A 27,882-nucleotide genomic window follows, 5' to 3' on the forward strand; every position below is an offset into this window, starting at 1 on the left:
TTAATCATCAACCATCAAGTGCTGAGTAGTGATACACACCCAAAAGGCTAAATGGCCTGCATCTATTTTCTATGATTTTAAATACTACTGTCTTCTTAATTATTTTAAAAAGTACTAATATTTGGATTTTAATGGTTTTTTAAATATTTCTGAATGTCAGAGACTTTTAAAAGGTGGTAAGTCAGTGACTGCTTTGAGACCGATCAAAGTGGTTGGGGGTTGTTTCAGGGATGAAGCTCTGAATTATGGCCAATGGAGGCCTTGTGGTTGTAGGGAAGTCACTGCTGGACCTAGGACACAGCAGGCCAGTGAGCTCGGTCCTCTGCAACCTGCCACATTAGACGCAGCCATGAAGGAATCACAGGTGACAGTTCCGGTGTAGCACAGCCACACCCATTGCATAGAGGATGGATAAGGGATGACAAAAATATCTGAACATCCTTGGTGGCTGCTGAACCGAATAATGATTACCTCATATGGTTCCCTGGAACTGGTTCAAGGTAAGGCTGGGTATTCCACAGTTCTAACCATTCAATACCTTTAAATGTCTAGCTCCAGTGTATGTCTCAGGCTGAGAATTTGTTCAAACCTAATAGCTATCTTCACCCACAGTAAACATACAGAACCCATATAAACTCTGGCAAGCAGAGCCTTCCCACAGAACCACAAGGATATTAAAATGTATCAGAACAAGGATCTGAAGGAGTAGTGATTCCCGTGGCCTCCTTTAATACAGGGTTACCTAATCCTTTCAGCAGTGTACCTGTCTGTGTGTCTCAGCGCACAGTCTTTTCTCTACATTCGATAATCCCATTACTTCAGCTTGTTTTTTTTTCTGTGAATGCTCTCATTAGGACTGCAAGAGCATTGAAAGCAAATGTTAGAATGTCGTTAGACACCAAGAAGGGCAAACGGAATAGCTCCCCAAGGCTGGAGGATAAAGTCAGATTGCTTTAGGTTCCCGGATCACACGGGAGTGAAAACACTAAAATAATGAGTAACTATTTCACATGGGTTCCCTCAGAGTTAAATTAAGCTGAGCACGCATATTCCACAGCACTGTGCATTTGGAAGTTCTTGGATTTGGATATCTGGGTGATGACTTTAAAACATTGGCAATACAGAGGAAAAGACTCTTGGACCAGAAGTTGTCCAAAATGAAAAACAAAAATCAATTCAACTTTTAATTGCTGAGGACAAAAGGATGGGCAAGTTCTACAACCATTGACTGGGGGTCTGGGATGAGGAGATTGTAACCAGGAGGACGAAACCTCTTGAAGAATGTGCAGCCAGAACTGGCAGTCAGGTTACGTGCCAGCACTCACTGACTGGACTCGATCGTAAAAGTTTCTCCCACTGGAGACCACTTGTGGTGAGGTTAGTATCCAGAGAAGAGAATGAGAAAAACATAGAAGCTCCCAGGATAGTGATTGAACCAGGAATTTTGGTCTGGATACCAAATGAATGATATCATTCAATGGGGCAATTATGTTCTTTTCTGTCTTCCAAGATAATTATGAGTTTGGTTTAACATCGCCAATGAAAGAGAGAACCCCCAACAATGCTACCAAAGAGCGGTGGATCTGCGGAATTCTCTGCCCAATGAAGCAGTGGAGGCTACCTCAGTAAATATATTATCAGACAAGATTGGATAAATTTTTGCATAGTAGGGGAATTAAAGACTATGGGGAAAAGGCAGGTAGGTGGAGATGAATCCGTAGTTAGATCAGGCATGATCTTGTTGAAAGGCGGAGCACGCTCGAAGGGCCGGATGGCTGAGTCCTGCCCCTATTTCTTATATTCTGCTGCCCCCTCCAGAAATCCGAACTCCTGAATATGATGCAGAACAGCAATTTGAACCGATTTATCTGTAGTCTGTAGTCATGCTTTTATGTAACTGGACAATAGCCTTCTTTTACCCTTATCACTCATTGCAACACCTAAAGATTGTAAAACAGGAAATGCGATTTCTTTACTTATTATGGATTATGGCAAAGCTTGTGCACTGGATTCCTGTTCATAAATACAGCCCCTCTACTGAAATGACTGGACACTTGATCCGCATAGACAGATACCAAAAATCCCTTTAGCGACCTTGCCTACACAGTCCTTTACTCACATATAAACTTAGACAATGAAACTTCCATCTGAGTTTGAATCGGTGATATTACACATTTGCACATCTTGCGGGGGTCACTAGATGGTGATCAGGAGCAGCAATCCTGGCAGATTAAGCCAAATATACTCAGACCAAAGGTAGTATAGATATCAATTAACGTAGAAAAGAATGGGAATCAATGCTTACATCAGCATAGTCAAATGTACATAAGGTATGAGAAGTCATAATAATGAGAGACTGAAATATTTTTGAAAAGGTTAATGATTAAAACTGACTTGGTAGATATAACACAATGATTTGTCTTTTTGTTCTTTTGTGACCTCTAAAATTCTTTTCAAAATTGGCCCACAGGAGAGGCGTGGCTAATGTGGAAACAGTAAGCCCAGTGACACATTAAAAACATGAATCTGAATAATTTAGAATTCGTCCTTAACTGAAACAAGAGCTTCAGTGCTGATGGATACCTTAATAGCTGTGTTTGGAAATGAGTTTGACATTCTCCGGAGAGGCCACAGAACAAAACAGAAGAGCAGAACGACGGAACCATGCATTTAAAACCATGCACCAGAGCCCCGTTACAGATAAAACCAATTACTTTAGAGGGGGCTTTGTGCTTAGAAGCAGACAATCTTGCCAATTGTGCAGTTTACTCATGTTAAATAAATGCAATGGCAGAAAGACGCCACTGTCGTGCATGGAAGGCTGCTGCAGTATAGTTCTTGGATAATCTACTCTAATTAGTCAGGATTAGGAGATTCATTTTCAAATGAGTACAAACTGTAATTGTGCACTGAGGTATAGTCAGGAAGCTGGATAAGACCAGGACGCTGTGATGTAATGAACCTGAGATCCAGTTTATGTCACTCCTGCTATACATTTTTCACTTTAATTGGAAATGCAGAGTGTTTTTAAGAGGTTCAAAACCTCATCAGCAATGATTCTCCAGTACGGTGGTGGGGAAGCATTAATGCTTGCATCTTTCAGATCGCATATTAAAATGGAGTTTTATCAGCCTGTCCAAGCAGTTTACTGGACTTTTAAATATCTCATGATACTTGTGAATGCCTTGAAGCACTTAGAGTTGATTGATCTTGCATGGATGTATATTTGTCCTTCTTTACAGCTTCCCTGTTTTTATTTCTGGCATGTGCAGATATTTTCTTTGTGGGGACAGTAACTGTACCTCTGATTTCATTGGGAACTAGGCCCTGAAATCTTGCGGGGCACTTACAGTTCTTCATGCCTATTGATGTGCCAGAGTAACGATTCTGGAGAATCCCACAGATTGTGCAGCAGAAGGGAGTGAGAGGAGAGCTGCACAAGGGCTTCATATGACTGTCAGCTTGGCTCAGTTCACACTCCTCCTGTCTCAGAGTTAGAGGCTGTGAGTTCAAGACCCTCCCTAGAAATCGGAACAACTGGTGAGGATGGCCCTTCCAGAACAATTGAAGTCTTATATTTTGATAAAACGTCTAAACAAAGCGACTGCTCTCTCTGTTCAGGATAACGGTGGTCATTTTGCTCCACTTGAAGGTGTGGTCCATGTGGTGTGCTCCAAATCAATATTCTTCTTACACTTGGAATCTTCTGTGTTTGGCTGAAATTCTTCAACCTACGGGGTCCATTCTGGCACGAGTGGTGCCAGTGGCAACAGTAGGCTATGGGAGGAAAGTGGGGGAGGTAGTGGTGAACCGCGTAGTGCAATATACATCGTAGATTCTGACAGGACAAAACAAGCCCCTTGATCCACCTATTTACATCAGCCCTACATTAATTCTATTTTATTCTGCCCACTTGCCCATCAATTTCTCACAGATTCTACCACTCACTAACAGTGAAATTTAGCGATCGATTAACCTAGCAACTTGCATGTCTTTGGGATGTGGGAGGAAGCCTGAACTCTCAGAGGAAGCTCATGCAGGCACAGGGAGAGCATGCAAATTCCACACATTCAGCACCATGCTTTGGGCTGGCTAGGATGAACGGGATGGCCAATTAACATTGAGATGCGGTGCTCTCGGTCACACAGCGGACGCTGCTGATTGCAGACGACCGCTGGGATCTGCGATGGCTGCTTCGAGTCTGGCTCGACTGGCTTGGATCCTATGGTCTCTCTTGTCACCCCCCGGAGCTGCTGCCTCCCTTCTCTTTGTTTGGCTCCATGGCTCACTGTAGCACTGAGGCAAGATCCACGGCTGGTCACCAGCTTTGGAACTTGTGACCACAGAGCAATCTCTTGGCTGGGGGAGAGCGGTGCATGGTTAAAAGTGTAGGGAGAGAGCAGCTTACATTGCATCAAACATCATGTGATGAGAGAGACTCTAGGATTCAATGGTCTGTTTTTAATTTCCAGAATATTTTTTATTCTTAATAGTATACACAGGAAACACAATACAATCAGTACATGTCTTCCTTAATAATCATATCGGCAAACCAGTACATACACTTACAAAGTACCAGTTCCACCAATGTTTCTTTTTATCCAACACACTCAGAAGTGTTTGAGAGATCACTACACAAGACCCAGTCCCTCAGTGTCTATTGGCCAGCAGGACCATAGACTGTGGCTCTTCCCCATCTGCCAACAAATGGTGCAAATACTTTCAGTTCTCAGCAGTGAGCCTGCACTGACCACGCTGGCCAGGGTGTTGCTCTCAACCCTGCATCTCAGTACTGGGTGACAGCAGTGCATCCCACAGTCTGTCCAAGCCAGCCCTCACAGGAAGCCTCTTGCCGTCGCTTTTGTGGGTCATCTAAGTTGAACCACACACCGCAAGATCACGCCAGCTGCTCCATTGTTGAGGGAGCACCCGCAGAGGACTGAGCTCTCAATCACTTTCTCAGCACGGGGGGCAGGAGCACCCTCAGCAACTCATCCCTCCACGCAGGCTGTTATAATGACTCCTACTAGCACAGACTCCAATACCACTCTTGTTCCTGAGAACACACCCTGAGCCCTAAGCAAGGTACCAGTGGAATTTAAATCAACATGGCACAGAGAGCAGATAGCAAGCTGGAATTAACGGAAATCTCTCCCAGTAAGGTGGACTAATGCAGAATTGTGGTGGACGAGGTCAGGGTTTGAAATGAGGGCATGGAGCAAAAGATTCTGTGAGAGGTAACGCAAACACGAGGAAATCTGCAGATGCTGGAAATTCAAGTAACGCTCACAAAAAGTACAGTACTTCTTCCTATAGATGCTGCCTGGCCTGCTGCGTTCCACCACCTTTTTGTCTATGAGGGATAAGTTTATTTTCCCACAGGGAGTGTTTGGCACCTGGGACATGCTGCTGGAGGAGGTGGTGGTATCAGATACCACTACTATGTGTAAGAGGTGCTTAGATGCTTAAAATAGGCAAGGAATAGAAGGATGTGGAACTAAATGGGATTAATGCCAATGCATTAAAGAAAAAAGTCATCATGGACATTGTGGGCTGAAGGGTCTAGCTATGTGCTGTACAACTCTAAAACTCTGGACGTAATATCTTCATCTGCAAAGCTCCCCTCCCGGGTTACTGGGACACTGGGGCACGTGAGCATTGTCAACTTTAAGGGAAATCTAGAAGACTCTTAATGCTCCGGAGGGGGCTGAACTATCAGCCTTCTACTATCACAGGAAAGTCTGTATGTCAAATGACAGATTGTTCAAACGCACCCCTCCCCACTGCCACCCCAGCTCGGAAATTTTGTTTGTAGGTAATGGTGATCGCAAAGCGGTGAATGGGCCTGTTGTTCGGGCGCACTTCAGCAACCTGACAGACAGTTAAATGCCATGTTTGCAGAGTTACTTATAAACTGGCCCTCAGGACATGGAAAGTTGGATTTTTTCCATGTGCTGAATCTGAATGACAGAGTCCAGAAGGCTGTCTAAAGTGAACTCTGTAAATACAGCAATCTCTGGCATTTAGCCAATATTATTTCTAGATGTCCTGGTCTGTTGGATTCACCCATAGAAATACTAAATAAGCCAGTCCAAACTATTTCTCAGCCTCAGTACAAGCACAATGCACACCTACAGTGAATGTTTCTTTTCCAAATGGCAAGATAATGACTCAATTGAATATATTTACTCTGTACAAAATAAGATGTGAGAATATTTTGATTTTTAGATGCCGAGAATTTCATCCCTGGCAAGGAAAGCTAAACACACACAGCACACTGACAGCACTTTCTACTCTGCTTCTGAAATTCAAATGCAACTGAGTTTCTGAGGCAGAGTAGAATGCTTTTTATTGCTGTGTAGAATATTGTGCGCTACCAGACTGGTTTGAGGCACAAGCCTTTCCATTTCATTTTGCTGACATTTAATCACCCTTATTTGCCATCTCTTCTTCTCTCTGCCGCTGCTATTTTTACCTGAATGTGTTTCTCATTATAATCTGTTCATCCTTCATATCTGCTGTTTCTGACAATAGGTCATCAACCTGAAACTGTAACCCTACTTCCTCTCTGCACAGATTCAACATCGCCCGCTGAGTGTCTCCAGCATAGTCAGTTTTATGGGGCTGGTTCTGATTCTTTCTGAGCCTCAGCCAGCTGAAGCTCACCTTGGGAAATTCGAACAATACTCCATTTTACGGCTATTGATTGAAGCTATTTACATTACAGCCGGTGTAGACAGGTACTAATGCTTCAGGAGAAATATATCTAAAAATTTACATGCATCCAGAAATCTAAAGCATTAAATATTTTAAACCTTTCACAGTGATATGTTAAACTCTAGAAAGACAAACTGGAAAAAAATAACGATGGATCTTTTGTGTTTTAGGATAGGCTGCCAATTGTTACTGATCTCCATGTTGCTGTGAGTGCTGGTCAGAGTTTTTAGAAAATTCGTGTTTAAGTATTTTGGCATTAAGGATGAGGCCAAACTTTAGTAATCCTTCTCTGAACTAAGCACACCGCTAGGCTATTCATAAGACCGGATGGTTTGCAGGCAGCCTCAGTCAAGAGATGCAGGGTAAGTATTTGAACTTGATTCAGAATAAAAAAACACCCTGATTGAGTTTTCACCAACTGCTTTGTGAGACACCTGACTGGTCCTGATTCTCTCTGCCGGTCTGCTTTAGTGCAAAAATAAAACAGGAACAAAATTGCTTTAGTACATTGTATACAGGAACCCTTCAATAATTGTTTGCCTGTTCATAAAATTGCTAACGTATAAATGACATATTTGCATTTTTTGTGAAGAAGCTGTTCTAGATTTCTTCCAGCTAGTGTCCACAGCCTGAGCAGCTTGTGCCCAGATCACCTAATGTGGCTCTCACACCTGAACTGCCTTATCCCCTTGTCTGCATTTTCCCCGAAGCATTCAGGTGCAAGGGTGGCAACACGTCAATATATTCCCAATAACTAGCAGCATGTGCCAAATTCATCAGCAAACTGCTGATACACAGAGGGCTTTGACAATTGTTGCAGACATGTTTTGCTGGCAGAAGGAGTTGCCCACATTGATGGTCCCTCATTATTCTTGTGCCGCAAAACTACCCTGTCACATTAAGTCAAAAAGATGGATGGTTTTGGCCCTGATGTATTGACAGGGAGTCCTACTTCTGCTGGCACTGTGCACTGCTGCTAGTCTTCCAGAATGAAGCATAAATCTCTCTGACACCGTCTGTGTTGAGCCCAGAAGTGAAACTTGTGTTTCCCATATGCAGATTACACCTGTGATCTGTTCACACAGTATCCTGCTTGTGGCAACTTCTCATCGAACAGCTGTTTCTGAAAACAGAAAACAACCAAACTTCTTGGAATACCTTCAACCAGTTTCCAGTGCTGGCTGCCAAGGCATTCAAAGTCAGTGCTCCTTGACAACCAGCCGTCACCTGGCCTCACCTGGCAACCACACACTCTCCTTTCTCTATCTGACATTTGAAATAAATGAATTAAACAACAGAATGACGTTAGTTCTGATTTTACAGAAATTACAAAAATGTAAGTAGAAAGCAGGAGGTACAGGTACCTACACTATAAGCATTGCAGCAAGAAAAAGATGTTGCTTATATGTTGTCAAATTTATGAGCAGGCAGGCAAGTGTTAAAGGGGCTCCGTAAGTGTGTTAAAGCAGATCCCAGTCACTTTTTTTGGTTCACTATGGAGGAGCTGTCGACTGCAACAGGGCTCAATCAGGTGAACTGAAACAAGTTTAGTGAAAACCTAATTAAGTATCACGAGGGTAGTTTTTATTCTGAATTAGGTCCAAATCCTGCCCTGCATCTCTGGACTGAGGCTGCCTGCAGAGTGCGCAGCTGCTGCAGTGTCGGTGTGTTGGCCATTGGGAGGTGATGCAGAAGTTAAAGAATTCTCTCTAAGGTAGTGATAGCACAAGATACCGCTGAGATAAGGAAAACCGGAAGGTGGGGGGTGGGGGGGGGGTGGGGCTGCAGAAGGAAAAGTGGTCTTCTTTGTGTCTGGGCAAATTATACTGGTCCAATTGACCCCAACGCTGTGCCTGTCATAAAGCCTCTGGGTCTCTGAAAGGTCTGGGCTTATCAAGGTGCTAGGGAATGCAACATCCCGCACAGTACAGAGATTCTGTGATTTCTGATGGTGAACTTGTGAATAAAAGCAGAGCTCAGAGAAAACGAATCGGGCAGAAGCTGTGAGCAAGACAGTTAATGTCCCTGTGGGGACCGTTCAGCTCCTTATTTAAACGGGAGCGAGAAATGTAGGTTGCAGATCGCTACTTTGAACAGCAATTTTCTGGCCTCTGCAGACCAGATGACTTTAGATACAAGTCTGATACCGGACGGGCTTCGGCGGTGTTAAGGTGAACTGTGCCTGAGCCAATTTCTCAATGGCTGCTAATCACACTGGAAATAATCATCTGCACAACCTGAAGTGCAAAGCAGGCCTTATGTGCATTAAAAAATGCACGTAAATCAGTCCAATTTCCAAGCATGGGAACCCAATTCAATCCACTGAATCATATTTGGTGGCTGCTATTGACAGTTAGAGCAATTACTGATTCAGATTGCCATTTTATCACTATTCAGGGTCTATTGAGCCTCTCTTAATTTGCCAATAACACCCACTTTAATGGGATGGGGACATGCTGATTACACTGCTGCTATGAGCAACTACGTTGATCTCCTTATCAGATGATAACATGCACTACATGTCAGAAAGGGCATCCGTTTTGTTAACAGTTTCCACAGCAACGCGGATGGCAGGGATCCTTATGGTTCAAAGACGGACTGTCATGTGTGGCAGAATATCAGGCTGAGCTCATCAGGGAGATGACAGGTTTGCAACCAGTGAAGCAGAAGCATAAAAGAAAGAGATGGGGTCACCGAGGGAATCCATAATAGAAACCTTGCCTTCACTTGGAACGGTGCCAATAAAGACGCCCAGCAGTCCCGGACAGACCGACCTGCTGCCATCGTGCAGGCTCACAGTTAAATCTGCCTTTAAGCTGAACACATTTTTTTCCCATTCATTCATGGGACATGGATGTGACCAGAGTGTCCAGCAATTTTGCCTGTTCTTAATTACCCTTGGACAGGAGAGTTTGCTAGGCCACTTCTGGAGGCAACCACATTACTGTGGGACTGGAGTCGCAGTTTGCTAAGGATACTAGGCTTGCTCTTTAGGCTCTTTAAGCCACTATGAATTGCATGATCTCTTTATTCCTGATTTATTTAACTGAGCTAAGTTCCACGTCTCCCATTCAGGGAATTGAATAATGAAGGTAGCCCCGGTGTTGTTGGTACAGTAACATTTAATCCTTAAATAATGCAGAGGGTTCTATGAATATGATCAGGTAACAAAGGATTACGTTATATCAGAAGCAGTGGAACCAGCACCTAGACGGAATGGAACTGAGGAGGAGTAGAGCTCAGAGGAAACAGTAAGGAGAACAGAGAAAATAGGTGGAGGCAACTGGGGGGGGGGGGGGGTAAGAGGAGGATGGAGAGAATAGGACAAGGACAGAGTAAAATGAGAGGGGGAGAAGAAGTAATGGTAGGGGAGTAGGGTGTGAAAGAGGACAAGAAGAGAACAAAAGAAGCTGTTAGAAAGAGAGAAGTGGGAGAGGGCTTGGAGTTAGGTAAAGGAGGAGTACTGGGAACGTGGGGATGGGAAGGGGAAGGGTAAAAGCTCTCGTCATGGAGTGAGTTACTCAACTTGATTACTTCTTCGCGCGGATATGCAAACAGCAGTCCTGAGAAGATGCATTTAGGAAAGTCCCTGCCCCAAACGGCAGGAGCCCAGGGCTCACCTGAGTGACAGGGAGTAGTCATTCCGGCTGGTCTCGCTATTCCGCACCAAGTAACTACACTCCTTACACCGCATCAGCAAGTTCTCTGCGTCCGCCCGGCTGATGGCACCATGGTACCACCTGATAGAGAAAGGGAAAAATAGACAGTGAGACTGAGGGCGCGAGCGAGAGAGGGGCAATTCGAAGTGAGAAAGAACAAGAAGCTGACTGTGAGACGCAACAGGAGCAGGGTGCGAGTGACACTGAACACACGCGAGCGAGCAACAGCGCTGCAGAAGGTGAGAGGCACAGTGAGTTTCATACAGTGAATATAATTTTCCTCCTTGCCTTTACAGTCAAGAAGCCCAGGACAAACAGTTCTTGCCATCCATCTGTCGTGGTTGTGAAAAATTGTGCGGAAACTATTTCTGCATCCAGATTAAGGTTTATCCCACAACCAACAGCAGTAAATTCAAATAAACTGATCATATATCTTACTTTAATTTTCTGTGTGAAATTTGGCTGCGGCGTTACACACATCAACCCCCCTTACAACTGGGTTGGAAGATATACAGCAGCTACATGGGGTGTTGGGATGGGGGAGGGGTAATTTCTGTGGTAGTTTTGTGCAGAAAGCCTTGTGTGATAGAACAGGTTTTATACACCTCACAAAGATGGGTGGGACTGCATACCACCAAACCACTTAATGGGAAACCTAGATGGAGGGCAATGAATGAATGGAACTACTCAGCACCAGATCTGTCGGTAGGTTAATCTGACACTGTAAACTGCCCCGAATGTAACGAAGCAGTAGAATCCAGAGGGTAATTGTTAGGAATGTGGAAAAAATAACATGAGGTTAGTGTAACTGAACGCTTGTTGGTCAGTGCTGACAGACTGAACTGGTGGACATTTTCTGTGCTGGCTGGGTCTCTCTGAGATTGGATAAAGTTGGGTCTCCTTTCATTAACTTCAAAGTAATCCTTGGTTCTCTGCACAAGGTTGTGGTTGGGTGGTGGTGTGTGGGTCATGGGGGTTGGTTGGGGTTGTGGTGTGTGGGTCATGGGGGTTGGTTGGGTGGTGGTGTGTGGGACATGGGGGTTGGTTGGGGTTGTGGTGTGTGGGTCATGGGGGTTGGTTGGGGGGGTGGTGTGTGGGTCATGGGGGTTGGTTGGGGGGGTGGTGTGTGGGTCATGGGGGTTGGTTGGCGGGGTGCTTAGTGTGACAGAGTTAAGAATACCAGTGCAGGAATGAGTAAGAAAGTTAAGAGACTTGCTTTGAGGTGCTTCTGTTTTTCTGTTTCAGAAATCCCGCATCTGCTGCCTTTTGTTTTTCAATAGTTTCAATCAGGAAAATAAATCTTTTAATCACACATTGTAGAGAAAAAAAACATGGATTCATAGAGTTATACAGCACAGAAACAGGCCCTTCGTCCGAACTCATCCATGTTCCATTTGTCTGAGTTTGGCCCATATCCAACCATTCCCTATTCATGCACCTGTCACATTGTTTTAAAGTGCTACAGTTGCACCAGCCTCAACCAGCTCCTCTGGCCGTTAGTTAATATATACTCCATCCTCTGTGTGAAAACTTGTCCCTCAGATCCCCTTTAAACCTTTCCCCTCTCACCTAAAGAATGCCATCTAGTTTTAGACTCTCTCCTAAGAAAAAGACTATTAACTTTATTTATGCCCCTTATTATTTTAGAAACCCTTACAATGTCACCGCAGAGTCTCCCTCTCTTCAGGGAAAAACACGTCCCACCTTATCCAATCTTTCCTTTTAACTCAAGCCCTCAAGTCCTGGCAACAACCCTGCTGATTTTTCAGCACCTTCTGTAACTTAATCACATCCTTCTTGTAAGTGGTGACCAGAGTTGTACACAATAGTCCAAGTGCGGTCTAACCAACACATTGTAGCTCAAACAGCTGATTGAATTTCTAGGTAAATACACGTTCTTATTTTCTCTTATCTCTTTATATCACAGGAGGCAATATGGGCAATCAAGTCTATTCCAGCTCTCAGTAAAATCTCAATAGTCTCTCTTATTTCTCTCTAACTCACTCACTTTCTTACAGCCCATCATCTCCACCCTAATTCCTCCCACCAGCCTCTGAAGGGTAGTGAAACATAACTAATTAATCTACTAGCTTCCATGGGTTTGGGATGTAGGAGGAAACTGGAACAACCAGAGGAAATCCATATGTTCACAGGGAGAATCGGCAAACTTTCCACAACTCCGGAGGTTAGGATGGAACTGGAGTTGCTGAAGCTCTGAAGCAGCAGCATTACCTGATTGCAAGTTGGTTCCTGACACAGAGACATCTTCAAAGAAAATTATTTTTAAAAACCTTTTTTAATGATACAATAGGGGTTCAATTCTATTGGATATTGTTCAACTCCAGGTCGAGGATACACCCAAACAATGCTCTTTCATTGCAATCCTGCAGGCAAATTATAATTATTATTGAACCACTATTAATCTAACCGTCTTTAAGAGCTCTTACTTAATGAGGTGAAGCATTCCATAGTGCTTCACCATAGTGTCATGAGCCAGTGGACGTTTGGAGAGACGTGCGCCAACTTTCTTTGGTACCATCCTGGAGGGTTTCACTATATAATGTATTGCATCAGATGTCCTTCTGCCACAGGTGAGGTTCCAGAACACTTAAGGATGTTCCTTTATTTACAAGGGGCAGCCGGGATAAGCCAGGTAATCACAGGCCAGTGAGCCTTAGTGTCAGTGGTGGTGAAATTATTGTGCAAAATTTTAAGTACAGGATTTATGTTTGTTTGGAAGGCAGAAACTGATTAGGGATAGACAAGATGACTTTTATGGGGGTTGTTCTTATTAATTTGATTGAGGCTTTTGACAAGGTAGCAAAGAAGATTGGTGAAGTCAGGGCAGTAGGTGCTGCCTGTAAAGACTTTAGCAAGCCTCTTAACAAAGTCTTGCATGGTAGGGTGTTCTGAAGGTTAACACACGAGGCAAGAAGGCAATTGGATGATAGGAGGCTTGGTGATAGGAGGCACATTTTCCGGATTGGAAATCTGTGATTAGTGCTGTACCACAGATATTGATGCAGGAACGATTGTTGTTTGTGATATACACATACAGTGGCCAGTTTATTAGGTACCTTCTGTATCTAATAAAGTGGCCACTGAGAGTACGGTCATGGTCTTCTGCTGCTGTAGCCTGTCCACTTCAAGGCTCGATGTATTGTGCACTCGGAGATATTCTTCTGCACACCACTGTTGTAACGTGTAGTTATTTGAATTACAGTCGCCTTCCTGTCAGCCTGAATCAGTCTGATCATTCTCCTCTGACCTTTCTCATTAACAAGGTACTTCTGCCCATGGAACTGCCGTCCGCCAGATGTGTTTTTATTTCTCGCAAAATTCTCTGTAAATCCTAGAGACTGCTGTGCATGAAAATCCCAGATGATCAACAGTTTCTAAGATACTCAAACCGTCCTGTCAGGCACCAACAATCATTCCATGGTCAACTGAACCTCTTGACCATTTTTGCATTTTTTTTTGGGTTGAGCTGGCTGATTAGATATTTGCTTGACGAATCAGGTATGCAGGTGTACCTAATAAAGCGGCCATTAAGTGTATATCAATCCCATCTGCCTGCACTATGACAGTATCATTCTCTGCCTTGCATTTATAAATGTCTGTCTAAATGCTTCTGAACCAAAGCAATTGTATCTGATTCCTCTGTTCATCTCCTCTGGCAGCATGTATTAGATGCTAGACACTCTGTGTGAGAACCTTACATTTTAGATCCTATTTTTAACTCCTACCTTTCACCTCAATGTAGCAACTAAAACTGCACATGGTACTACCAGGGCAGCTTAACTGTGTTTGTAAAATTTCAATAATGCATCCCAATTCTTATACCCTCAGATCCAACCTATGACGGCAAGTGTGCCTTATGTCTCTTCACCTTCCTGTCAACCTGTTTTGCCACCTTCAGTGAACAATGGATTTGAATCCCAAGCTCCCTCTGTTCATCAATATTCCTTGGGGCTTATCACTTACTGTATATGCCTGATCCCTAACTGACTTCCCAGAATCCGGAGGCCCTCATGTCTCCTGTTTGCACAGGCCTCTAATTCTGAGACCCACCAAACTTGTGGGGAATCACTAATCTGGTGGAGTCACCAGCCCTCGCCCTCACTGGTCTTCATCCACTGCTCTCGCCAACCCAACAGCCGTCCTTGGGGATCACTGGCCTTCGACTGTGGAGCACGGAATGAAGGCCTAGCCACCAGACTGATCACTAACTGCCCCTCATCCCTGTGCACTGCTCCCTCTAAGCTGCGCAGTTGTCTATAGCCTTTGTGTCGCTCAGCTGAAATAAAAACAGACAAGACAAAGTTTACGAAACGTGAAAGATTTTCTTTGTTGTACTGTATTTCACTATACCCTTCAATTGATAAATAAAATCAAGTGATTCTTCTCAATTTTATTCTAAATATTCATAGTATGCTTATTACAAAAAAAAACTTTTAAAGTGCCGCACAGTTTTCAGGCCATGTAAAAATTACCTTTTCAGAGCAATGGTTGGTCTGTGTGGCTGTAAAAAAATCAAGGGAATGTTGTACCAGTCCCTTATCTCCCCACCCTGTCCCTAAAACTGTTTGTACAAACCTAAAAAACAGCTAAGTTTGAGCTACAACCTTGATGAATATTGCTGCTCATGCCATCCAGATGGAAGGATACATTCAGTGGCCACTTTATTAGTTACACCTGTACGCCTGCATGTGGCAGCAACTCAATAAATTAAAGCATGAAGACAACAGAATCAGAATCAGGTTTATTATCACCGGCATGTGATATGAAATTTGTTAATTTAGCAGTAGCAGTTCAATGCAATACATAATCTAGCAGAGAAAAGAAATAAATAAAATAAAAATAATAATAATAATAAATAAGTACATCAATTACGCTATACGTACATTGAATAGATTTTTTTTAAATGTGCAAAAACAGAAATACTGTATATTTAAAAAAAGTGAGGTAGTGTCCAAAGATTCAATGTCCATTTAACAATTGGATGACAGAGGGGAAAAAGCTGTTCCTGAATTGCTGAGTGTGTGCCTTCAGGCTTCTGTACCTCCTACCTGATGGTAACGGTGAGAAAAGGGCGTGCCCTGGGTGCTGGAAGTCCTTAATAATTGAAGCTGCCTTTCTGAGACACCACTCCTTGAAGCTTTCCTGGGCACTTTGTAGGCTAGTGCACAAGATGGAGCTGACTAGATTTACAACCTTCTGCAGCTTCTTTCGGTCCTGTGCAGTAGCCCCTCCAAACCAGACAGTGATGCAGCCTGTCAGAATGCTCTCCATGGTACATCTACAGAAGTTTTTGAGTGTACTTGTTGACATACCAAATCTCTTCAAACTCCTAATAAAGTCTTGACTTCTTTATAACTACATCGATATGTTGGGATCCTCAGAGATCTTGACAGCCAGGAACTTGAAACTGCTCACTCTCTCCACTTCTGATCCCTCTATGAGGGTTGGTATGTGTTCCTTCGTCTTACCATTCCTAAAGTCCACAATCAGCTCTTTCATCTTACTGACGTTGACTGCCAAGTTTGTGCTGCGGCACCACTCCACTAGTTGGCATATCTCACTCCTGTACGCCCTCTTGTCACCACCTGAGATTCTACCAACAATGGTTGCATTGTCAGCAAATTTATAGATGGCATTTGAGCTGTGTTAACTTAGTGGCTGTACAATGCAATACATAAGTATAGAAAAAAAATCAATTACAGTAAATAATACAGTGCTTATAAATAGTATTCACCTCCTTTGGAAATTTTCCTGTTTTATTGTTTTACAACATTGAATCACAGTGGATTTTATTTGGCTTTTTTGACATTGATCAACAAAAAAATACTCTTTCGTGACCTAAATTAATTACAAATATAAAAACCAAAATAATTGACTGCATCAGTATTTATCCCCTTTAATATGATGCACCAAATCATCGCTGGCGCAGCTAATTGGTTTTGGAAGTCACATAATTAGTTAAATGGGGATCAGGAGGCCTGTGTGCAGTCAAGGTGTTTCAATTAGATTGATGTAAAAATACACTTGTATCTGGAAGGTCCATCTGCTGGAAGGTCAGTATCCTGGCAAAAACTACACCCTGAAGACAAAAAGCACCCCATGCAACTTTGCAAAATAAGGTTATTGAAAAGCACAAGTCAGGAGATGGATATAAGAACATTTCCAAGTCGCTGAATATCCTTTGGAGTATAGTTAAGTTAATCATAAAGAAATGGAAAGAATATGGCACAGCTGTAAATCTGCCTAGATGTCCTCAAAAACTGAGTGGTTGTGCAAGGGGGACTTGTGACTGAGGCCGCCAAGAAATCTCAGCTAGAGTTTGCCAGAAGGCATGTGGGAGACACTGAGCTCAGCTGGAAGAAGGTTCGATGGTCTGATGAATCCAAAATTGAGCTTTTTGACATTAAGACTAAACACTATGTTTGGTGTAAACCAAACACTGCACATGATCAAAAACACTCCATTCCTACCGTGGCTGCATCATGCTTCACTGCAGCAGGCCCTGGAAGGCTTATGAAGGTACAGGGGAAAATGAATGCAGCAAAATACAAGGAAATCCTGCAGGAAAACCTGATGCAGTCTGGAAGAAAACTGCGACTTGGAAGAAGATTTGTTTTCCAGCAAGACAATTAACCCCCAAGCATAAAGCCAAAACTACACAGTAGTGATTTAAAAACAACAAACTTAATGTCCTGGAGTGGCCAAGTCAGAGTCCAGACCTCAATTCAATTGAGAATTTGTGGCTGGACTTGAAATGGCTGTTTACTCACGATCCCCGTGCAATCTGACAGAGCTTGAGCAGTTCTGCAAAAAAAGAATGGGGAAAAATTGCAGTGTCCGGATGTGCAAAGCTGATAGAGACCTATTCACACAGACACAAAGCTGCAATTGCTGCCAAAGATGCATCTACTAAAGACTGATTTGAAGGAGGTGAATACTTATGCAATCAATTATTTTGTGTTTTATGTTTGTAATTAAATTAGATCACTTAGTAGAGATCTGTTTTCACTTTGATACAAAAGAGTCCTTTTCTGTTGATCAGTGCCGAAAAAGCCAAATTAAATCCACTGTGATTTGATGTTGTAAGACAATAAAACATGGAAACTTCCTAGGGAGGTGAATACTTTTGATAGGCACTGAGTATGTATATTAAATAGATAAATCAAAAATAGTGCAAAAACAGAAAGAAAAAGTGAGGTAACGTTCATGGGTTCAATGTCCATTTAGGAATCGGATGGCAGAGGGGAAGAAGCTGTTCCTGAATCACTGAGTATGTGCCTTCAGGCTTCTGTACCTCCTTCCTGATGGTATCAATGAGAACAGGGCATGACCTGGGTGATGAGGGTCCTTTATAATGGACACTGCCTTTCTGAGACACCGCTTGAAGATAACTTGAATACTAGAGGTTATACCCAAGACGGAACTCACTAATTTTTTCAAATTTCTGTAGCTTCTTATGAATCTGTACAGTATCTCACCTCCCTATACCACCACCCCCATACCAGACAGTATTGCAGCCTGTCAGACTGCTGTCCACGGTATATCTGGAGAAGGTTTCGAGTGTTTTAGGTGACAAACCAAATTTCCTCAAACTTCTAATGAAACATAGCCACTATATTGTATTTATTATTGCTGCATCAATATACTAGGACCAGGTTAGATCCTCAGAGATACTGACACCCAGGAACTTGAAACTGCTCACTCGCTCCACTTCTGATCCATCTATGAGGATTGGTTCATGTTCCCTCGACTTGACATGGTCAAGAGTTTCAGTTGTTGTTCAGGTTGGGAAAGCAATGTGATCTAAGTGACTTTGACTGTGGAATCATTGTTGGTGCCAGTTATGGTGATTTGAGTATCTCAGAAACTGCTGATCTCCTTGGATTTTCACACACAACATTCTCAAGAGTTTATAGAGAATGGCATGAGAAAAAAAACATCCAGTGAATGGCGGTTCTGTGGGCTAAAACACATTATTAATGAGGGATTTCAGAGGAGAATGGGCAGATTGGTTCATGCTGGCAGGAAGGAGACAGTAACTCAAAGAAGCATGTGTTACAACAATGTGTGCAGAAGAGCATCTCTGAATGCACATCACATTTGAACCTTGAAATGTATGGGGTTTAGCAGCAGAAGGCCACAAACATGCACTCTGTGGCCACTTACTGGTTACAGGATGTATCTAATAAAGTGACCCCTGAATGTACAGTACCTATAAAAAATACTCCCCCCCACCCTACCCCATGGGAAGTTTTCATGTTTTATTGTTTTACAACCATGAATCACAGTGGAAAAAATTGGCTTTTATAATACTGATCAACAGAAAAGGACTCTTTTGTGTCAAAGTGAAAACCCATCACTACAAAGTGATCTAAATTAATTACAAATACAAAACACAAAATAAATGATTGCATAAGTATTCACCCCTACAAGTCAGTATTTAGTTGATGCACCTTTGGCAGCAATTGCAGCCTTGAGCCTGTGTGGATAGGTCTCTATCAGCTTTGCACATCTGCACACTGCAGTTTGTCCCCATTCTTTTTCACAAAACCGCTCAAGCTCTGTCTGATTGCATGGGGATCGTAAGTGAACAGCCCTTTTCAAGTCCAGCCACAAATTCTCAATTGGATTGAGGTCTGGACTCTGACTTGGCCACTCCAGGACATTAATTTTGTTGTTTTTTAAGCCATTCCTGTGCAGCTTTGGCTTTATGTTTGGGGTCATTGTCTTGCTGGAAAACAAATCTTCTCCCAAGTCACAGTTCTCTTGCAGACTGCATCGGGTTTTCTTCCAGGATTTCCCTGTATTTTGCTGCATTCAGTTTACCTTCTACCTTCACAAGCCTTCCAGGGCCTGCTACAGTGAATCATCATCCCCACAGCATGACACAGCCACCACCATGCTTCATAGTGGGGATGATGTGTTTTCGCTGCTGTGTGGTGTTTGGCTTACGTCAAATGTAGCATTTGATCTGATGGTCAAAAAGCTCATTTTTGGTTTCATCAGACCATGGAAACTGTTTTCAGCTGACTTCAGCGTCTTCCACGTGCCCGCAGGCAACCTCTAGCCGAGATTCCATGTGAGTGTTTTTCAACAGTGGCTTTCTCTTTGCCACTCTCCCATAAAGCTGTGTCTGGAGGAGCACACGGGCTATGTATGCGCAGTCTCTCCCATCTCAGTCACTGAAGCTTGTAACTCTTCCAGAGCTGTCGCAGATCTCTTGGTGGCCTCCCTCACTAGTCTCTTCTTGCACGGTCACTCAGTTATTTGTAACGGCCTGCTCTAGGCAGATTTACAGCTGTGCAGTATTCTTTCATTTCTTGATGATTGACTTAACTGTACTCCAAGAGATATTCAGTGTCTTGAAAATTTTCATACATCCATCTCCTGACTTCTGCTTTTCAACAACATTTTCGTGGAGCTGCTTTAAATGTTCTTTTGTCTTCATGGTGTAGTTTCTGCCAGGATACTGACTCACCAGCAGCTGGGCCTTCCAGATAAAACACAAAATATTGTATTTTTACTATAATAAATTGAAACATCTTGACTGCTCACAGGTGATCTCCATTGAACTAATTATGTCAATGGAGAGTGAGTTTGTAAAGCTAGTGGGAGCAAAGCATGTTGGGAATGGCGAGGGTGGTGCACTGTGGGAGGCGGTAGAGAAGGAATGCCATTGGTGGGAGTGGCATGGTTGTAGACACACCCAGCCCTGAGTCAACAGGCAAGGTCATTTGATTCCAAACAATTGCCTTATTGATCATTACAGAATGTCTCTCTGGTACTTCCTGCTCCTTCTGCTCTCTCCTTCTCCCTTTCCCAACCATGGTTCAGAGTTCACAATAGAGACCCATATCAGCATCAGGTTTATCATCACTCACAAACTATGTCACAAAATTTATTTTTGCGGCAGCAGTACAGTGCAATGCATAAAATTGCGACAGTACTGTGCAAACATCTATATATATGTGCCTAAGACCTTTGCACAGTACTAAATATCCCTCCATAGATGCCGCCTGATCTGCTGAGATCCCCCAGCATATTGTGTGCGTGTTGCTGAAAATTTCCAGCATTGGCAGAATCTGTATCAGCATGTACTGTATAGTTGAGTATGTTTTTGTGCCAACATTTACCCTTAAAAATGCAGTCTATCTACTTATCAATACGGTAGTACAGCTTTCAAAAGATGGGATCTAATACGTCTGTTAGCAGGTTCCAAATATATTCCACATGCAAGATCGCTTTAATTAGCAAATCAGTCAGAAGCAGCTAACAGTGATTAATGAACCTGTCTGTACTTCTGGGTTGTCAGCACGATACAGAGAACTAAATTAATTAACCAACATTTTCATAGAATGAAGAGATGGTGCCTGGGCTCAATGTAGTCTAAAGTCCTGACCTTGATTTCAAATTCCAGTGGCCCAATTGTGAGTGCAGGCTTCAAGTCCATAATCCAGCCTCTTGGGACAAAAAACATACTGGATTTTGGATTTAAAAAAAAAGATTTTGTATAATACATTGCAGAATTTTTAAAAAACAGAATTTTTTGTACTTACCAATTCAACAACCCTCTAAGCTTCCATTCTGTAGGCTATTTATGGGGGAGCCTGCCAGCTAATTGGACATAATTGCCAGATCAAAAGTGAGGACATTACAGAGGTGACAGAGGCCAAGAGGCTTAAGCCAGGCCTGGTGGTGTCAAGGGTGGTTTAGGTAGACAAAGTATGGAAACAATGCAGCACTGGGAAACAAGGTGCCAAAGCCTTTTCCAAAGTCAGGAATAAATCCTAGCACAACTGTCCTGGTATTTGGAGAATAAACCTGAATTTCATCAGAAAATTGAAAATGTAAACATTTTAATTAAAATCCAGTTTTTGTCCATATACACACACACGCACACACTATCTGTATTCTATACTGACCTATCACCCTAATCCTAAAACGTTTAAACCAATGACTACATTGAAACTGGGGAGGGGGGGGGGGGGAGAAAAAAGGATTTGCCAGAAAGTGAGCTACCCAGTCCCACCAAAAGACAGCTGCCTATCTTAGAGAGACAGGAAGAGTTTCAGTGTGGCCCACATTCAAATGTGCAAGTCAGGCCATTTAGCTGAGAAAGGTATTTTTCTATGAGGAATGTTGAAAGACTAATGGGAAACATTAAACATGTTAAGGATTAGCTTTATTTGTCACATATACATCGAAACATACAGTGAAATACATCACTTCTATCAAATCGAATCAATGAGGATTATGCTGGGGCCGTGTTTCCGGCACCAGCATAGCTTGCTCACTGCTGACTAACCCGAGCCATATGTCTTTGGAATGTGGGAGGAAACCAGAGTACCCAGAGGAAACATATGTGGTCGCAGGGATGACGTACAAACACCTTACAGACAGCAGGGGTGTGGGGTGGGGAGCGTTGAAATCAGATCTTACAGCAGGTGCTGCAACAGAGTTATGCTGCCCTATGATTGAAAGTGTTAACACCAGTTTTCACCAGTTCAGAGACATGAAGCCAGAGGCACAGAAAGCTGAGAGTCTCTGAAAGTTGAATATTGCAATTGGACATATTTTAAAATGTCGCCTTAAAACCTTGTTCACTTTATGCTTGCATTTGGTATCAGAAAGGGAAAATGGCAAAATGTTAATTTATTTCCCAATACTCTAAATTCCAGATCAAAATTCCCACCTGTTCATTTCTTTCCATAGATGCTGGCTGACCCACTGAATTCCTCCAGCATTTTGCCTGTTGCTCTAAAAACCCATGCTTTTCTTCCTTATTCTTTTTATGCTCTTACATTCCTGAGTTTTCTATGTCACATATTGAGAGTGAACACTTATTGTTAAGTTCTGTAACCCCAAAATATAAACTAATTGAAAGCAAAAGGCAGGAGTCTGAAATGTGAGTCTAACTTTATTTTTTACTTTACGTGAGGTGTGCACATATCACATGGTGGTGCGATGACGTATGCCATTTACGTACTTTTATATAAAACCCGCAATGCATTATTTAAACAAACTAGAATTTGAACTAGAATATATCCAATGATATATTTACTGAAATATTACATACGCAACACCCCTCCCTGCTTAGATATAAACTCAAAGCAATATAGAATGAATCTCATACAAATAGCATAACTTTTCTAGTTTGTGTGCCTTGAACTTGGGAAGGTGCATTTAATTCACTGATGTATTCTCCTATTAATCCTTCTTTGTTTCCCGTATGATCTGATCTCCCCTCTTGGTTTCCTCATCCCCAACATCATCTGTTGAACCCTCTGTTTTCATGCCTCCATTGACTTCTTTCTTTTTGACCATCTATTCATCCAGCTGGGCTTTGGTCTTTACGCCTATTTTACAAGCAGCTTTTTGTCTCCCACTTGAAGTTCATGTAATAACCTTAATGCTCGCAGAGTAGCTTCTGGTTCTTTATACTCTCTAAAGCCAGATGCTTGAAACTTGCATGAAGCTCTATGAACTCTCTTCCAGTTTAAAACCTAGGCACATTTCACAAGTAACTGCCTGATTAACGTATCAGAAGCTTTCTCAGAAATGTTGCCTACAAAAACAGCTGTAATCAGATCACTGTTTTAGTCATTTTCACGATTCCTCGGAGCAGCATGGCACTTCCTTGGTCCAATATGCCTTCCAACCAGAGGCGTGGAGGTTGCCACCAACACCTGTTTGCCCTCTTTTGGGCAATGGTTCATGGTGTATGGCATGGAGACAGTTTTGGCATAATCTAGTATCTTTTTAAATTCGCTTTTAATTGACTCTATTAAAGGGCATGCAAATAGTGGATGGATCTCCAATCAAGTTGTAGATGTCTCAGCCACCTCACATCCCCACCATGCTGGCCCTCCTACTTTTAACCACAAATATGCCCAATATGACTTTCTTACTGGTATAAATGTCATTCCCCCAGTATCTGCAGGTTTTAGTTCAGTATATTTGAAATGCCATTCAGACTCATTTTGTGGAATGACTGGAACAGCCAAGCCAGTGTCCAATTCTATTTTAATTAATTTGGTGTTCTCCTCCATTGTAAGCATATTGCTTGTCTATTGTTAGTTTTCACATTTTAAATCTCAAGGCTACCAGGTCCTGTGTCACTCTCCCCATTATCAAATTTTTCGCCAATAGCAGGCAGATTTTTTGAAACTTGACTTTTTAGCATTTTAGCTTTTTCACTTCTCTGTACAGTCCATTTATTTTTTGTCTACCTAACATGGTCTTTGTATGTGTCCTACCATGTTGCATTTTCTGCAAGTTTCCCCTTTAAACCTGCATTGGTGTGGTGAATGTGAGCCCCTGCCACAATGGTAATGCAATTGTTTGGGTAGGCCTGTTTCTGTTTAGATATTACAACTTTTTTCATTCCTGACTGCAACTCAGTTGTACCTCTGCCTGCAGTTTCCATTGTAACAGTGACTTCAGCTGCACTTTGAAATATAAGTCCTGCCTCAGTTAGGAGCTGTTTTTGAATGCTTTCTTGTAGGAGTCCACAAACTAAATGATCTCTCAGTTCATCATTAAGCCCATTACTGATCCGACAATGCCCAGACAATCTCTTCAATTCAGCCACGTATGCTGCGATGGAATCCCCTCTCGTTTGATTCCACTTCCGTAATCATCAACAATGGTTTCACTTCTAAGTGTTCCTGCATCACTTTCATCATCTCACCAAAGCTCGTTATGGCTGATTTGATTGGAGCAGTCAAATTTCAAAGCCAACTGCATGCTTCTCCACCCAAATGCACTCAGCAAGATTGGCACTCATTTCTCATTGGTTATTTCATTTGCTTCAAAATACTGATCAATTAGCTCAGTATAATTGAGTCAATTAGCTGCTGAGCAATCAAATGTGTCAATCTTTCTGATGTAGCTAGCCATTTCTGATCTTCTTGAATGACTGCTATCAGCCAATACTAACTGCTGATGAACCTGTGAATGCTTCCACTTTCTGTTGCTTTTATAACGTAATCGTGTCTTTCCTTCTGAAGAGCATGTGCTGTGCTGCTCTTTTTGACGCAACCATTTCTTTCTTTTTACATGAACGTCTTGCTGCATTTACCAGGTAGGTAGTTGTCTTGTGTTCATTTACAACTCCCTTGTCACCACTGTTAAGCTTTGTAATTCCAAAACATTAAACTAATTGAAAGGAAAAGATGGGAGTCCGAAATGTGAATCAAACTTCATCTTCTACTTTAAGTGCAGCGTGCACGTATCATGGGCGCCTTGATGAAGTATGCCATTTCCGTTCTTTTTACATATGACCCACAATGCATTATTTAAACAAACAAGAATGCTTAATCAATGGTAATATTACACAAATATTACTGAAATATTAAATACACAACACTTATTACTAACATCAGCAAGCAGAGTGTTCTCAGACTCATTTGCAGTGGTTGCCATATACCAACTCATAATTACCACAAACCCTTCATCATTCTCATACCAACATGGATCCTTTTTCTATTGCCTTGTTGGAAAGCAGCACTCAACAAGTACCAGTGACCGCGTGCAGCAGAGGACATAGCAAGCAAAAAAACATTTTTGTGCACAGTAAGGAGACAGCTTTACAGATTACATGGCTGGAGGCAGATGAAAGAAAGGGAGCAGGGAAGGGGGAGGGGAGCAGCTCAGGGCTTGCAATGTACTTTATTCTTTTATTTGTCGCTTATTCACTCGCTCACTTATTCATCCATTGAACCACAGGCATACAATGACCTGCAGCAGCACAAAACACAATACAAGCTGTGTTTGAATTGATCTTCCACTGGGAGCATTGTGACATTGTGTTCTTCTCATCCCATAAGTCTCCATTAAAAGGTAACACCAGAAGGCAAAGCATGATCTGCGTTACATCAGGCCAATTGCTCTTAAAATGGCAAGCCACCCACTCCTCATGATCTGTGGGAGGAAGCACAGTGTACCAGCAACTACAAGGGGTTTAGGAGTTGCAACCTTTTGAAATTAATCAGAACCAGATTTATTACCCTCTCATATCACTCTCAATACATTGTTTTGTGACAGCAGTACAGTGCAGAAGCATAAAAATCTATAAGTTACAAAAATACATGAATAGTGCAAAAATAATGAGGTGTTGGTCATGGGTTTACGGACCATTCAGTAATCTAATGTTTGATAGAAAGAAGCCATTCCTAAGTTACCTAGTGTGGGTCTTTAGGTTCCTGTATCTCTTCCCTAATGGAGGTAACAAGAAGAGGGCATGTCCCAGATGGGGGATGCCACTTTCCTGAAGGATCACCCTTTGAATATTTTGTCCCCATAATGGAGCTGGCTGAGTTTGTAACCCTCTGCAGCCTCTTGTGATCTTGGGTGTTGGAGGCTCCATACTGGTCTGTGATGCTCTCTACCGTACATCTATATTAATTTATAAGAGCGTTTGGTGACATATCAAGTCTCCTCAAACTCTTAAACAAGTAGGCATGCCTCCAACCCGTTCAAAGTGTTGGGATACAGAGCTAGCAAAGTCCATCTAAAAGTACAGTTTGCTTCTTCAGTTTCAGCAGTAGAATAGAGTGAGCAAAGCAGTTGGTGACCGCAGTACCACGACACACAAGTGTAAGTATTGAATGATTATCTGTCCAATGGCAAACTGCATTGGAGAGTTTAGTCATTTTGCCATAGGACAGCATTAAATTGAACTCCACGTTTACACAGGATCACACATTGTCTACAGACACGAACTCCAAACCCCTCTTCACTCTACATCAATACCAACATCAACCAAATACCTTTCAGGGCATTGCCAGAACTATTTCGCTTCACTTAAACACCCACAAAAACTCAAAATACCAGATGGGCCTGGGGGGTCATTTACAACCAATATTGAGTTAGAGGAGGAATGCTTCTAACCTTGGACATACACATTTGGTAGTCATTTAACAGTTTTTTCCCCTATTTATTTCAGCTTTAGGTTTTGGCAGCTTGCCGTGTACAAATTACTGTTGCCTTTCTTACATTATAACAGCAGTTGTCTTCGGAACACTGAGAAAAGAAACCCAGAACCATGTCTGTAGTTTCATTTCCAGGGTACCAGGATCTGTCCTGCCTCTTCACTTTTCTGAGGCACATTAGCATAAATGGAGAGCACTGTACCTTTTGGGAATACTGAGTTGGCAACTCTGGAGAACTGTTGCACTTCCTAACTGCTAACATTGATGTGAGAAAGGCTATACAATGAGGAAAAGGTTCCTGCTTGTGGGATCTTGATATGGAGATAATAATCGCTATGTTTATCTTATTTATCTGTAGTCCATTAACTTTCTTTAGTGTAAACTCACCTAGATACTAATCCTCCTGTCAAGCAATACCTGTACTAACAATTCAGTGACACTATTCTCCCACTGTAGCCAACATTTCTTCCTCAAACATGCTCACAAATAAATGAGCTAGCCATTAATTACATTGACATTGGTGGAGTTTAGCCACGTTCAAAATGACTGAAATATTTGCTGAGAATGTCAAAGATAACTCAGCAGACATAAAATTTCTTCTCAGACGAACAACATTTACATTGCTCCCACTTGAAATGTAACCCCTTTGCAAGAATATAATTTTAAAGAAAGTCCTAAAATTCCATATCCCCACCGATAAGTGTAACCTCGTTGTAATTACAGAAGCATTCTCTGATCACCTGGAATGTATTCAAAATTGTGACATTGTGAGGTAAAACTTAACAGCTGAAATTCTGTTTGCTCAGGCCAGATGAAGGAGGGCTGCACATGTGAAACTTATCGGTGGATCAAAGTGGAATTAACGGGGTCATACCTTAAATGTAAGAGCTGTCAGCCATGAGTTAGGAAAAGACAATCTGATTAATCACAATAATTATGTCTCATTGAATTATCACCAGATTGATCCTGGGTAATCATGAGTACATGTAGGGTTCAGTCCATAGCAAAGAGAGGAAGTGAAAAAGGGGAGTGTATCAGTTATTGCACAGTCATCCATCAACCTTTACTAAAGGCATTCCTTCACAGAATAAGGAGTTCTGGCCATTTGGTAATAAACCTTGTCAGGTTCCAGTCAAGTAGTCCTGGTCAAGATGGCACCTGTGTAAAACGCTCCTTCGGTCGTCATCTTCTGGATAGATCATGAAACTATACGTTTCATTTCTTTTATCTCTTTTACGTTTGTTTTTCACCTTGGTTGTCATTCTGGAACTGTTGGAGCCTGTAAATTGTCGTTTGAGATCGTTTGGGTGTTCGTGCCCTGTAGTTTTCAAGAGGATTCTGGGGGGCAGAGGCAGCATGCGGGAACCTCATGGTGGGCAGGCTGGGGAATGGGGCGATGTTTGACTCTATTTTGCTGATTAAAGCAACCAGGGAGATTGAAACAGGGAGGTGAATGCAGAATTTTGGAGATCATTTGGGTGCTTCAGTGCCCTGCAGTTTCTGAGAGGATTCTGGAAGACAGAGGCATGTGCACGAACCCCTGGTGGGTAGGC

The 27,882-nt window shown here is 42.4% G+C and overlaps 1 protein-coding gene across 3 annotated transcripts in view; it reads right to left on the reverse strand.

Annotated features, from left to right (window-relative positions):
• Positions 1-27,882, reverse strand: part of LOC140739992 (SH2 domain-containing adapter protein F-like) — a 341,159-nt gene that overhangs the window by 51,987 nt on the left and 261,290 nt on the right. For 2 of the 3 annotated variants that reach the window (XM_073068741.1, XM_073068742.1), the window contains one exon: positions 10,338-10,457. The exons of the other annotated variant lie outside the window; for it this stretch is intronic. In XM_073068741.1, the coding sequence (XP_072924842.1) occupies positions 10,338-10,457 (120 nt within the window). The remainder of the gene's footprint in view (positions 1-10,337; positions 10,458-27,882) is intronic. 3 annotated transcript variants of the gene reach the window in all.

The sequence above is a fragment of the Hemitrygon akajei genome, chromosome 16 (genome assembly GCF_048418815.1).
Source record: "Hemitrygon akajei chromosome 16, sHemAka1.3, whole genome shotgun sequence".
NCBI lineage: Eukaryota > Metazoa > Chordata > Chondrichthyes > Myliobatiformes > Dasyatidae > Hemitrygon > Hemitrygon akajei.